A 12653-nucleotide genomic window follows, 5' to 3' on the forward strand; every position below is an offset into this window, starting at 1 on the left:
TAGATAATCATAATTACAGCCATAGATAAACATGAAAGTGCTCAGCCTGAAAGGACACAAGGAGTGGAACGACAGAAAAGGGCGATATAACAGCAACCGCTACACCTGAACCCTCGCGTCGCGCCAGTTCTGTTTATCAAGAGCACGCTTCGCTGCAAAATGATTCTTGCGGAGCTCCTGACTACATGCCAGGCTCTGAGGCCTTTCTTCGTCCAGCCAGTAGGTTTCCACCTGTCGAACGGGGAGTCTATGTACAGAGGATTTCGATACTTCATATTGCCATGAATAAATTCAAATTGGAGTATTTCTGAGAGAAGACAAAATATCACGTAAATAGCAATCGCAGACACAATCTTTGGTAGCGGGAGACGCAATCTCTCAAAATGCTAAGGCAAATATCCCATAATTAGCAAGGACAAGCAAACAACGCTGGTGCAGTCATGTTCAGTGACCTGCCACGTTCTACACAATCTTAAGTCAACTAGGCCTCCTCATCCCCATGTATCTTGACCTGGTGAAGCTTCTTCGCGATAGGCTCCTCCTTGACCTTCGGCTCCTTCTTAACCTCCGACTGCTCATCCTTAACATCGCGCATGACCTTCGTACTCTTCGGGCTCTCGGGGATAACAACCTGCACACCCACGTCACCCTGGTCGCTCGATTCATTGTCAGCGGAAGAAACGATGACTTCTTCCTGCACTTCATCTCGCTTTCTCTTCTTGCCACGACGGGGGCCCGGCTGGGTCTTCTCCGTTGCGGTCTTTTTGCCTTTCTTCAACGACGATTCCGTATCAGCATTACCAGCCTTCTTTTCGCCTATCTTCTTGATGGCGCCGAGGCGGCCGCAGTTTTTTTACATTCTGTATCTTCGATTAGCATGCCTCAAGTTAGGTGCTAGGGTACGTACCGGGGCCGACGTAAGCTGCAATCTCATGCATGTCCAGCTTCACATGCTTGTCCCTAACTTGCTTGAAAATCGCCATGAGAAGCTGGTGTATTTTGTTAAGATAAATGTTGAATATCACCAGGGGAGGAGAGAGAACATACGCGCGTCTCTGCCTCGGGACCCCACGCCATGGGCATCGTGACAATATGATATTGACACTGTTCTCTTTTTGGGGTGTAGGTGGGTGTGAAAGGTAGATGTTGGATAAGTATTATCGAGAAGGTTGATGTGGGAAGGTTCCACTGAGTTGAGCGAGAGTGGGTGGTAGAAGAAATGGCGGGGGAAGAGGAAGAAGGAAAAGGAAGGATTGGATACTGCCGCATGAAGCGAGGAGTAAATATACGCGTCAATCGACGCAATTGCATTGCAACGTGGCAGCGCCTACTCAGAGCTCAGAGTCGGTAGCTAATGATCTAGAGCAAGCCAGCACGGCACTACTGTTAGCCGAGTCTCGGGATATCATGTCTAAATTTTGTCTATCTGCAGTACTATAGTAAGTCTGCCTCTATGCTCGAAATACTTTATACCTCTTCCCTACATGAGTCATTGCTGAACAGGGAATCCATATCCGACCATCAGAGCCGGCTCTTCAACATTGTGGTGCTGGTAGCTGTATAATCATATTAACGCCGTAGTCAGCTACCTGTGTTCTGAACGGGGAGCAAAGCCTTCTTACCTCAGGACACCAACTGCGCCGGGGTCCAGCATCAGCGAAAGTGGGAACTCCATCGGATACCCGAGCCAGCGCTTCGTGAACGCGCGGAGCAAGTGACCGTGCGCAACGAGAACAACGTCCGCTGGCTTCTCGCCATGCATGCTATCCTTCTGGAAGGAGCGGATCTCTGCAATCAGGTCGTCGATGCGCTCTGTGACCTGCTGAGGGGATCTATTACAACCGTGAGTCTTTGCCGCAGATCCCAGCAAGAGATTCTAGAGAAAAGGTAGGTACTTACTCTCCATCCTCACAGCCATCCCGCCAAATATCCCACGGCCGCTCAGCATCCAGACCATGCGACTTGCGCAGTGCCCGAATCTCCTTCGTCAAAAGGCCCTCGTACTGCCCATACGTCCATTCCATAAGCCGATCCGTCTCCGAGACCTTACCAGCCTCCTTGAGGGCCTGCTTATCGGCGTCCGCGAACGCAATGTCGAACGTCTGCTTGGCCCGATTGCGCGGGCTGATATACACATGCGCCAGATTCGACGGGTCGATGAGCTTTCCCGCGCCCACGATCATCTTGCCTGAGGCTTCGACTTGCTGCTGGCCGTTCTTGGTGAGGTCCAGCTCGGTCAGGCCGGTGTATTGGCCGCTTTCAGACCACACGGTCTGGCCTGGGCGTTGTTAGCTTGCATCAGCCATTCAAATTCCGGCAGCACCGACGTACCGTGGCGGTAGAGGAAGACTCGTGGAGTGCCTGCGTCTTTGCCCATTTTGCTAGATGGTGCTGGCTATGTGGAATTGAGGGTGAGGATGTTTTATGAACGGGATTGCGGTTGGGCTGGGGTAGTGGGGAAGCCGGTGAAATGAGGGACTGAAAAAGATTTCCGCCACCCAAACTCGACGCCTCGTCTTCACCGGGCGTCCCACGTGTACTAGCCCGACGAGGCGGAGTTGCAAAAATGGTGAGCAACTTGGAGAATTGATTCAATTCTGTTATTCAGAGTAATTCTGTATCTTCAAGATTCCCCCTTCAAACAAAATTAGTAGGGCATTTAGTAAACTGGCTGAACGCCGCAGTCCACCTGCCCCACTAACCGCCATCACAGCTAACACTATGTATACCAAGAGACGGGGCAGAGAACAAACGAGAAATATTAACACTGACAGTGTTTAGGTTAAAAATACAGATCAAATGTACATACTTGCCATGATACTCCCGAATTCAACTATACATCTAAAACCTATAAACCTGCTCCTTCCCCAACCCCAACCGCCCTAAAATCCCGAGCTCATTCCTCGACCCAATCAACGAGTCTTCCATCCCTGGTGGACCACAAACAAAAACATGAGTATCCTGCCTGGGCCCCTTCACCACATCCTTCAGCAATTCCTCCGTAACATAACCTTTACGAATATTTGAGCCTTCTTCTTGTGAGTGGCTGACCGTATAAACGTAATCGAACCGATCCGGGAATTGCTGTCTGTACTTCTCGAGCTCGTCCCGGAGAAGCAAGTCCTGCTCTGTATTCACGCCGAAGATCAGGTTGACTTTCGTCTTGTCTTCGGGGTTGTCCAGGATCCCTTGGACGAGTTGGTAGATGGGCGTAATTCCGGCCCCGCCTGCGATCAGGTAGACTTGGGAGAATTTGTTTGGTGTCCAGGCGTAGCCTTTTAGTGCGGCCATGAAGGTGAGAGTGTCGCCTGGTGCGAGGGAGTGGAGGTGGGTGCTGGCTTTGCCGTTTGGGTAGTGTTTTACCATTAGTTCAATGGATCCTTCTTGGTCTGGAATAGACAATTATTGTAAGTACTATTGTCGCTGTAATTGGACTGGATTTATCTGACCTAGTTTGCTGATGGGTGTGTACGGTCGAAGAACGGGCAGCCATCGGCCCTGGGGCCAGGAGTACGTGAGGAGGGCAGCTTCAAGAGGTTAGCAACGTAAGGAGTGTATATCAAACAGTCAGAAACTCACAAGTCAACGTTAGACCACTTGTGGCATTCTTATCAGGGAATTCGAAGACAAGTCGCTTCGTGTTGTGGTTGACCTGATCAACACTCTGCAATCGCAGCGTCTTGGGGCCAAATTCACCAAACACCTTCGGTTTCTGGGCTGATTCCGCATGCCCGGTAGACATGAATCGCGTGCTATAATATGTTCCAAATCCAATGACTGCGCCGGCCGAAATGAGCGCTGGTCGCGATCTGAGAGACTGCCAGGCTAATCGTAAAGTCGCCATCGTCGAGTTGATGATGAACAGGAATGTAAATGCAAGAAAGCTGAAGAAAGGAGCAGTGCGGGTCAAATTATAATGCTGACAGGCCCGAGTGGCCCTGGTCGATGTCATGCCATGCTGCTCGGGCTTAGCAAGGGTCCGCCACATGCAATCCAATACTCCAATAAGTCTCAAAGTAGAAGGAGTATGCAACGCGGCCAAAGACCGGCAAAATCCGCCAAAGACCGATCGCGGCTGCAGTAGAGAGTGATTGGCCGTCAGGGCTTGTTAAGGCGGGTCGGCATGTCGGGCAAGGCGCCCCCGAGCCCCGATCGCCACCCGATCGTCGGGTAATAAGACACCTGGGGAACGGGGCAGCTCGGCTTTCGGTCATAAGTATTGATCGTTGTCCACTGCATATACTCATTGATATACCACATCTGAAAATGACTTCTTACCCTCTCGGCTTCCGCGTGGCACAGGCTGTCGGCATTTCCGGCGCAGCATGGTTATCCGGTAAGGGAACCTTTGGAGAGATCATTGGTATAAAGTCATGAGTCGACCATCCTGCTAACATCAATTCAAGGAAACATCGCGGCCATAAGTCTCATCGGCACGCCCGCTATCATTCAGTCGCAGAAAGAAGAAAACGTTTCCCGGGGCCTGCTGGCAAGACAGTGGAAGAGCATGTACGATAACGGCAAATCGCAAAATCCTCCTATCGCGCTCTGCGTGAGCTCTGCATTCCTGTATCTAGCCTGGTCTGTTCGTGCGGGATCGCCCCTTTACAAGAAGACGAGTATTAGTCGGGCGGGCTTGTTCTCTGCGGCCGCGGCCTTCACGCTCTGTATTGTCCCGTATACGTTTGTGGCGATGTCGAGTACGAATAATAAACTCCTGGAGAATAGCGAGTCTTCAAGTGAGTTTTCGGATAAGGAGACGCTTGGGCTTGTGCAGCGTTGGACGACGTTGAATCAGGTTAGGGGATTTTTGCCCTTGGTTGGGGGTTTCTGTGGGATCGCTGCTTCGTTCTTGTGAGCGTTGCTGGGGATATCGTGTGCCATGTCCTACCATATATTTTGGTTAAAATGTAAAATAAGTCTCAAACCTGATGTATTGTTTCTGCTACGCATCACAATCATATTCAATCGTAATACTATGGGTGCTCATGGGTGCTATTTAAGAGCACTGAAATTGGCACAGTTCCACAGAGGAAACATGCCGTACTTTGGGGTCCTCTTTTAGATCCATGAACTACGATTCTCGAAAGTCAACCTTGGAATTGAAACTAATTTTTAGAACCTTACATAAACACTCGAAAACTTTCTGGCTAAAATGAGTAGAGATATCTCTCCGAGCCCTCTATGTCTTCCTCTGTGCGAGGCAGGACCCCGACGTTGCAACCCGGGTGAAACACGACGTACCAGAGACAGTCTGGAGGAGTACTGGCTCCGATGGCGCTGTTACACGATGAACTAAAAATCTACCTGGTCAATAGATACCTCATGGCAATATTACATCCTGAACAGCAACATTGCGCCTGAAGACATTCCCGTATCTGGAAGTCCATGAGGTCAAGTCGTACAAAGAAGCCCTTGGAGGATACTATCGATCTGTGATCGTCACATGCCATGTATGCCACCTGCTTGGGAAAATTGTTCTTTAAGCAGATCAATCCCAGGCGCGGAGGCACTTTACCATGGCACGGTGATACCAGTACTAATGCTATCCATTTCTCCAGGGCATATTGGCCGCTGCTCACCTGTGAGTGAGATTTCCATCAGGAAGATTGGCGTCAAGTCTAATAGACCTAGATCCATTGAGGAAATGTATTTGTCCACGCATTGCTTTCTCACGATCTTACTCTTGGGCGTGGCTGCCATATCTTCGGCCCAGGTGACTATGGTTAAATGCCACTGCAACGGGCGGACCGAGTACTCTATCCAAGCCTGCAAACGCGTCGGGGCACAATTCGGCTACGGTTGTGGATTTAAGGGCTGCTGTGTTGCTCCGGGCACACAACAGGAGAGATTTATCAGTACATGTCGTAGGCTGGGGTATGGGTTTGCTCGGTGTGATGATTGTGCCATTTGTTGATGCTTGACCTGGTTATCTGCCTCGCTGCAGCGCTCTAGTCGACAGGGAATTGTCCGGAGATTCTAACTTGGTGTATCAAATGTACGTGACTGGACGTCAAGTTGAGTGTACTTGCAACAAGAAGCTCAACTATTATTCTGCAATTATGTTCCTGAAAGAAATTTTTGAACTCTTGAAAAGTAAAGCAACTGTATCGATTTTGCATTGACTGGATTTGGGTTCACCCTTTGCAAAAGGGTCCGGGGTATCGTCCAGGTCATATAAGCAAGGTCGCTGTACATCATAAATTTATATGAGATATTCTAGTTGTTGACCATGTCGCCGGACTCGGTCACAAGGTGATCCTGGACACTGACGGGGCCCTCGCCAACACCGGTCAAAATAACACGGCTAACGCCGTCCTTCAGACCACTCACGACACGAGAGTCAATCTGGTCCAGAGGAACACCGGGAGTGGTGATGTTAGCCAGCTTCTCGTAGAAGGGGCCCTCCCATCCATCGGTGCTGGCGCTCAGGATCGCCTTGACGGTACCCGCAACGAGAGCCTCATCCTTTTCCTCGTAGTAGATGACGGCGTTGGGGCCAGCATCGAAGGTATAAGCGGCAACAGTGTGGCCAACAGCACGGTTGATGTCGTGCACGAGACGAACGGCGGCACGGGAGACGTCGTTCATGTAGAATATCGGGGGCCATGAGTCGAGGCAAGTGGCGTGGAAAGTGTTAGAATCACGCATGGTGATCTCCGCGAACTTAGGGAAATCGCGGGCCTGAATGGCTGCCTCAATGGCCGTCATGCGCTCAGGGACGACGGTCTGGGCGCGGTGGGCAAAGAGCTCGGAGGTGTTGACGGTGGTCTGCATACCCTCAGTGCTGGGGACATCCTTCTTCTCGGCGCTAACGACGAGAATAAGGGCACGCATCTCCGGCCAATGCGAGGCCGGGGCAACCTCCTCGGCCAGACTGTCGCTGCCGTCGGCGAGCTCACCTGTGCGCCACGCGACATAGCCACCCATCAGGGACCGGCAGGCAGAGCCTGAGCCCTGTCGCGCAATGCGGCTCAGCTCCCGCGGGGACTGAGGCAGCTGGTAAAGGTCGGCAACGGCGCGGACGAGGGCAGCGAAGCCGGCAGCAGAACTGGCAAGGCCAGCGGCGGTGGGGAAGTTGTTCTCGGAGACAATGCGGAGGGGCAGGGTGGAAAGCTTGGGCAGCGAAGCATCGGCATCCTCGAGGGACTTGCGGAGAGCACGCAGGTTGGACAGGCAGGCGAGGGTACGCTTGGAGGACTGGATCTCTTGCGGCTTGCCGTTCAGGTTCAGGGTGTCCTCGGTGGGGTATTTGGCAGAGCAGGTGGCGGTGGTCAGGGTGCGAAGAGAGCGCTGGGAGAGGGTGACCGAAAGCGAAGAGTTGGTCGGGAGGTTGAGAGTGGTATCACGCTTGCCCCAGTACCTATGACCCTCATTGTCAGTCCCAGCATTTCTCACTGCATGGTGTACGATGAGGGGCATAATGTCCAACTTACTTGATCACCGCAATGTTGACGGGGGCAGTGGTGGTGGCCCGGTAAACAGGCTGGCTGGATTCAGACGCCATTATAGCTTGATGAAACAAGAAAACAATAACCTCGCGGGGAATTCCTGGCAACAATGGATCAATAGGGGGAAGGGCAGATTTCCTTGTCAGGCAGGAGGCGCTTATACGGCGTGCAGGCGGTGAAGGCAAATTTATCGCTCGCCGCTTCTTCGCGCCGATCACTTTGGATTAGCAATCCGCAATCGCTGCATCCTTCACGCCAGTCCTGACCTCATGGGAGCCACTGCCAGCACATCTTCCGCAGAGCCGCCTGCGGCGACCTGCCCTGTAGACCACAAGACCCGTGAGGTGTGGTTGCAACAACACGGCAACAATGCACCCCATCCCCCGTCCTCTGCGGCTCCCGAACAACTACCAACAACAAAGCAACGACCATTATCAACCGACCGAGAAGTTAGCAGCATTCCGCGGGCCGGCGATCAGATTGCAGCACAAGCCTGTCCCGAGGCAAACAAACAACCGCCGTCGCCGTACGCTGCCGCGAATGCAAATGCCGCGTCGCACGGCTACCCGTCCAACGCCGAGTCTGAAACTGGCCATGACGAGGCCAGCGGCAACTGGATATATCCGTCTGAGAAACAGTTTTTCGAAGCCCTGATGCGCAAGGGCAATACGCCAACATCGACTTCCTCGGCCTCGGAACTCGCGACATCGGTCGCCTCGATTATCCCCATTCACAACGCCGTCAACGAGCGCGCATGGAAGCAGATCCTCGACTGGGAGGGCAAGGCCCCTTCATCAGACCCTGGTAGCAAGAAGTGCGGTGGACCTAAATTATACTCTTTCCGTGGTCTCGGAGTCGACCCTCAGTTCCTCAGTCCCCGGGCCCGAATCAATTCATGGCTTGGATACCAGCTCCCGTTCGATCGACACGATTGGGTTGTTGAGCGATGTGATGGTGAGCGTATCGAGTATGTCATTGATTTCTACCAGGGTAAGACCACGGGAACGAATGGCAACCCGGCGGGTCTGGCTGGAAATGCTGGGCCTGGAAAGCTTAGCTTCTATCTCGACGTGCGGCCAAAATTGAACAGCTATGAAGGCTGGAGGATGAGATTCTATCAATATGTGGGTCTCCAGTAACTACCCTCTGGGCTTTTATAAGATCTGCTTGGAACATTTCAAGGCGAAAACGGTGCATGGGCTTGACTTGCCCCCGGGCGACTATATCATTTATGTAATACAACACTTTTGTACGATAACTATCATATTATAAGATCGATGATCTAGAGGGAATTGAATCTCCATTCCATGTACACCAGTTAAATTCAGGTATGATCAGAGGCAATGCTTCAGAAGCAATGTATAATCCAAATGAAGGGAGAGCAATGACGCAAAATTATACATCAGGGATATCGTGTGCGGACATAACAGAGGGTGAAAGGCGCCATGGTCCAAAGCAATAACGAAAAACAGCAAAATTCTATCCGAGGACAACCGCAAGAACGATAATTGTCAAAATAACAGCCATAATAATCAGCAGACAGCAGGCCTTGTTGCGTGCATTCTTCTGGTGACGACTGGCTCCCCGCAACTCGACATTGGCCCCCCTGGTGTCTTGGGTGACATTCTCGACATTCTCGCTGATGATATCAAGCTGGCCACCTTGCTCATGTACGATATGTGCGACATCGCGGAAAAGTTCGTTCAGTTCACCGACGCTTTGTTCGATGTTGCGGATCTCGGTCTCGCGCTCGATGATCAGCGACTCTTGGAAGTCCACCTCGCCCTGGTTCGCAAGCTGCGGTCGTGCCTGCAACTGTTGCTGCTGCAGTTGGACATCGGCATTTTCGGCACCTTGTTCATCGCCTTCAATAGCTGTGCGGGCCGCCGCGGCTGATGCCCGCTGCTTCTCAAGGGCGCGGCGCTGGACGGTCTGGAACTCATCTAAACCAGCCTTGAAATCGGAAGAGAGTTTCTGTTGCTTGTATTTTTGCAGTGGCTGATATTTGCATCAATTAGAAAGCATTCCAATAGGGTAGATGCAGCTCGTAACATACGTTCACATCCTCCCAAGTCTGGATCTTCTTGAAACCCTCTCCAACATCCTTGAATCCCGTTCGAGTCTCCTCCAGCATGTTATGGACCCGTTCGCGGACCCGCTCTGTATCGCGCTTGGTTCCCAGTAGGTTTATTTGGTGAGTCAAACGAGCGGTGTTGGAATTCAATGTGAACAATTGATCGGAGAGCGACTCAGCCAGCTGGTCGAATCCGGGGTCATCGCGGTATTGGGCATCTTCGGTCCTGGAGAACCCACTCTGGGCCTCCAGTGAGTTTAAGCGATCGAAAGACATGTTCTGTGGATGGTAAGACGAAGGAACTTGAAATCAATAACGACGCAGACACGACAAGAGGAGATGCAGCTGCTGCCTCCGGCGGAACTGCAGGCACCACCTCACATGACGTTATCTATCGCACTAGTCTCTATCAGGACTAGTGGGATGTGGCACCTCATGAGGTCCTGCGCCATAGATCACATGACAAGCTGCGGCTGGTGTGTTTTGATGCCTCAAAATATTCCGTCAAAGACTCGACCTAATCCCAGTCTCATCGGCGCAACGCACGCAGCCCCGTTCGGCCCCTTCCACCGGCTATCGCTGTCGCTGGCTCTCCGACTGTCTTCTGCAGCTTCCGAAGCTTCTGGGATGGTCATTCGGACAATGCTTTAAACCTCGACGACACCCACCTTTAACGAGTCCCCTCCCAGCACTCCACCTTTCACGATGGCCGCCACGAAACCCCGACCGTACAAGCGCATAGTGACGTCGGCGATGCACCGCCGATTCGTCCACGCGTCAGCTCTTTCTCTCCTCGTCTGCTACCTGATTTCAATTGCAATTGGCGACAAATCATCCTGTAAGTACTCGTCCGTCGCTAAGGGCAACCGAAAATCCTCTGTGGTCAATGATAACTAACATCTGCTCTTCTTGAAGTTCTCTGGACATGGTTCCCTCTCGGATGGTGCGGTATCCGTACCCTCATGCTCGCCATCTCGCCTCTCCTCGTCTTTATCCTCCGCGTTAGCCAGCTTCACATTGGTTCAATCACAACGAAATCATCGCTCGGTACATTTCGATATCTCTTCCCGTTGCAAATCGCGCAAACTTTTGGCTGTTATATCTTCACCGCATGGCTGTTTACTGAAATCTATATCTGGTCATCTCCGGCTAGTGCGGAGCTTGAGATGGTGAAACGGGGCAGGTCAGTAGAAACCTACTATCATCATTTCTCCGTCGGCGATGATATACTCACAGGGTCCAGACTTCACGAGCGACCTACTCTAAACGAGAGACCGATCTACATCCACACTTACCATTTCCTTCTAGCGTGTACCCAGGCAGTTGTTCACCTGTACTGCGATTACGACCGTGTGCCCGTGCCCGTGGCAAAGCGAGCGCCCAAGGCTGACGATCAACGCACACACCCGGTGCCTCAAACTGCGAAGCATATTCAGAACGCATTGCCTCCAATGTTGAGTGCTGGCTTGACACGCAGTGCCGTGGTTGCCGGGATTCTTCCTGTGGTGTACCCTTTGGTATTTCGACAGACTGCATGGGGCACATCCTTGTATTTCGCCAAGCTCTTCTGGAACTTTTCGCGGTCATCTTCACAGCCCAGCACGCTCCTTCTAACTCCAAGCTTTGTTCCTTTGCTCATACGTACCATTTTTTCGGGATTTCTTCTGGTTTCTTTGTGGCAGACGACCAATGTATTCTTTTCCGTCTTCATCGGTAAAGAGCCATTGAAGCGTGGTCAGCCTCTGACTATTGACGCCAAAGATCCCAACGGTAGCTTGATTACGGGTTTGAAGACGAAGAAGGAAATGCCCAAGGCGTTTGCATTCTGGGAGCTTAGCCTTATCAGCCAGCGTCAGCCCGAGCGTCGCAAGACAATCTTCAACGAAATCGACCGCGAGGGAGGCTCTAGTTGGTCTCAAGTAGTTGCGTCCCTCACCGACGTGATCAAGGCGATCCCAGCAAGGATCAGTGCATTCAGCGCCCCTCCACCCGAACAAGCCCCCCAGCCTACTCTTCAACCTCTTCCTCGTTTGACAGAGGCACTCAAGACTGATAGCGTCTTTGCCGTTACCCCTAAGACTACATCTCGCCAAGACAAGTTCGGTCAAGCCTTTGGATCGACAGCCAGGTCATATGGCCAGTCGCCTGATTGGACCCCTGCAGCTCGGGCTCGGGCTCGCCATGCCATTGATCAGGCTTCGACTGCCATGCTCAGCCCTGAACGCAAGAAGAAGCTCCTCGATACCTCCAAGGAGTTGAAAATGCTTATGAATGGTCCTCCTGTCACATACAAGCCCGAGAACGTTCACCCGGTCATTGCCTCAATTCTTCGTACGCCTGTTGGTCAATTTTTCTGTCAACCCTATGCCCGACGAGCATCGAACATTGTGCTTGATGGTCCTTCGTCATCTTTGACTTTGATTGTGGACGCCGTGGATGCGTTGACTCGTTTATTGGTTGCTAGCTTGGCGGAGGATCAATACGGTCGGGTCCAGGCCGATGTTGCTCCCGTCATTCGCCTTTTCACCGAGACTATCATGGCAGTGGAGGAATTTGTTCACGGAGGTGGGCTGCATGCTCACTGGACCGATGTGTCCTTCCCGCCATCCAGCAACCCCGAAGCACAGGTGAAAGCACGCGAGATTCCGAACGTGGACCTTGTTTTGGATACGCTGAAGAGCGGCCTGAGGGACTTGCTCGAGGCTTTCAAGCCGTATCTTCGTGATATCGGTGTTGAAGGCAAGGATCTCCGGCTTGCGAAGGAAGCAGCTGGAGTCGACGCAGAGGAGGATTTATCATGAACAATGACAACCTTGGAGGACATTCTGTCTTTGACATCTGGTGTACCTAAAGGAGACAATATTCACGGACCGGTTGCCCGAGTGGTTATGCTTGTATTTGCTAGGGGTTGGTGGTGGACAATTGCATGGTCAGGCGTTCTATTCTCATTGTCAATGCCAGTTATCTGAAATTGAATTTCCATGATCAAAGTTCAAAGTCTTATTGCATTTCGTAGCTAGTTATATATTCAGCGAACAGCATCTGATTTCTTTAGATTGGGGTCACATGACCGCTCTGCGGTAACGTCAACAACCAAGCTCCGTTTCCAATTCCACTCCCCAAATGCG

General features: G+C 51.9%; 8 protein-coding genes across 8 annotated transcripts; 3 read left to right on the forward strand and 5 right to left on the reverse strand.

Moving 5' to 3' along the window:
* Nucleotides 1-481: 481 nt before the first annotated feature.
* Nucleotides 482-1083, reverse strand: N7532_006071 (uncharacterized protein; the record flags this gene model as incomplete). Its single annotated transcript, XM_056618565.1, has 3 exons — nucleotides 482-768; nucleotides 908-989; nucleotides 1048-1083. 3 exons carry the CDS (start codon nucleotides 1081-1083, stop codon nucleotides 482-484), a joined length of 405 nt encoding a protein of 134 aa, XP_056474724.1.
* Nucleotides 1084-1489: 406 nt separating this feature from the next.
* Nucleotides 1490-2377, reverse strand: N7532_006072 (histidine phosphatase family protein; the record flags this gene model as incomplete). Its single annotated transcript, XM_056618566.1, has 4 exons — nucleotides 1490-1556; nucleotides 1623-1832; nucleotides 1900-2278; nucleotides 2332-2377. The coding sequence occupies 4 exons, from the start codon at nucleotides 2375-2377 to the stop codon at nucleotides 1490-1492; spliced, it is 702 nt and encodes a 233-aa protein (XP_056474725.1).
* Nucleotides 2378-2841: 464 nt separating this feature from the next.
* Nucleotides 2842-3844, reverse strand: N7532_006073 (cytochrome b5 reductase family protein; the record flags this gene model as incomplete). Its single annotated transcript, XM_056618567.1, has 3 exons — nucleotides 2842-3389; nucleotides 3450-3527; nucleotides 3580-3844. 3 exons carry the CDS (start codon nucleotides 3842-3844, stop codon nucleotides 2842-2844), a joined length of 891 nt encoding a protein of 296 aa, XP_056474726.1.
* Nucleotides 3845-4266: 422 nt separating this feature from the next.
* N7532_006074 (anthrone oxygenase family protein) lies at nucleotides 4267-4858 on the forward strand (the record flags this gene model as incomplete). The annotated part of the gene is made up of 2 exons (XM_056618568.1): nucleotides 4267-4336; nucleotides 4407-4858. 2 exons carry the CDS (start codon nucleotides 4267-4269, stop codon nucleotides 4856-4858), a joined length of 522 nt encoding a protein of 173 aa, XP_056474727.1.
* A 1361-nt stretch (nucleotides 4859-6219) lies between these two features.
* On the reverse strand, nucleotides 6220-7507 carry mvd1 (diphosphomevalonate decarboxylase MVD1; the record flags this gene model as incomplete). Its single annotated transcript, XM_056618569.1, has 2 exons — nucleotides 6220-7363; nucleotides 7437-7507. 2 exons carry the CDS (start codon nucleotides 7505-7507, stop codon nucleotides 6220-6222), a joined length of 1215 nt encoding a protein of 404 aa, XP_056474728.1.
* A 213-nt stretch (nucleotides 7508-7720) lies between these two features.
* N7532_006076 (cytochrome c1 heme lyase CYT2) lies at nucleotides 7721-8590 on the forward strand (the record flags this gene model as incomplete). The annotated part of the gene is made up of 1 exon (XM_056618570.1): nucleotides 7721-8590. The coding sequence occupies one exon, from the start codon at nucleotides 7721-7723 to the stop codon at nucleotides 8588-8590; it is 870 nt and encodes a 289-aa protein (XP_056474729.1).
* Nucleotides 8591-8930: 340 nt separating this feature from the next.
* On the reverse strand, nucleotides 8931-9801 carry N7532_006077 (SNAP receptor PEP12; the record flags this gene model as incomplete). Its single annotated transcript, XM_056618571.1, has 2 exons — nucleotides 8931-9449; nucleotides 9508-9801. The coding sequence occupies 2 exons, from the start codon at nucleotides 9799-9801 to the stop codon at nucleotides 8931-8933; spliced, it is 813 nt and encodes a 270-aa protein (XP_056474730.1).
* Nucleotides 9802-10230: 429 nt separating this feature from the next.
* N7532_006078 (nucleoporin NDC1) lies at nucleotides 10231-12326 on the forward strand (the record flags this gene model as incomplete). The annotated part of the gene is made up of 2 exons (XM_056618572.1): nucleotides 10231-10363; nucleotides 10441-12326. The coding sequence occupies 2 exons, from the start codon at nucleotides 10231-10233 to the stop codon at nucleotides 12324-12326; spliced, it is 2019 nt and encodes a 672-aa protein (XP_056474731.1).
* Nucleotides 12327-12653: the final 327 nt, after the last annotated feature.

Source organism: Penicillium argentinense, assembly GCF_028826775.1.
Source record: "Penicillium argentinense strain IBT 30761 chromosome Unknown utg000005l_segment0_segment0, whole genome shotgun sequence".
Lineage (NCBI taxonomy): Eukaryota > Fungi > Ascomycota > Eurotiomycetes > Eurotiales > Aspergillaceae > Penicillium > Penicillium argentinense.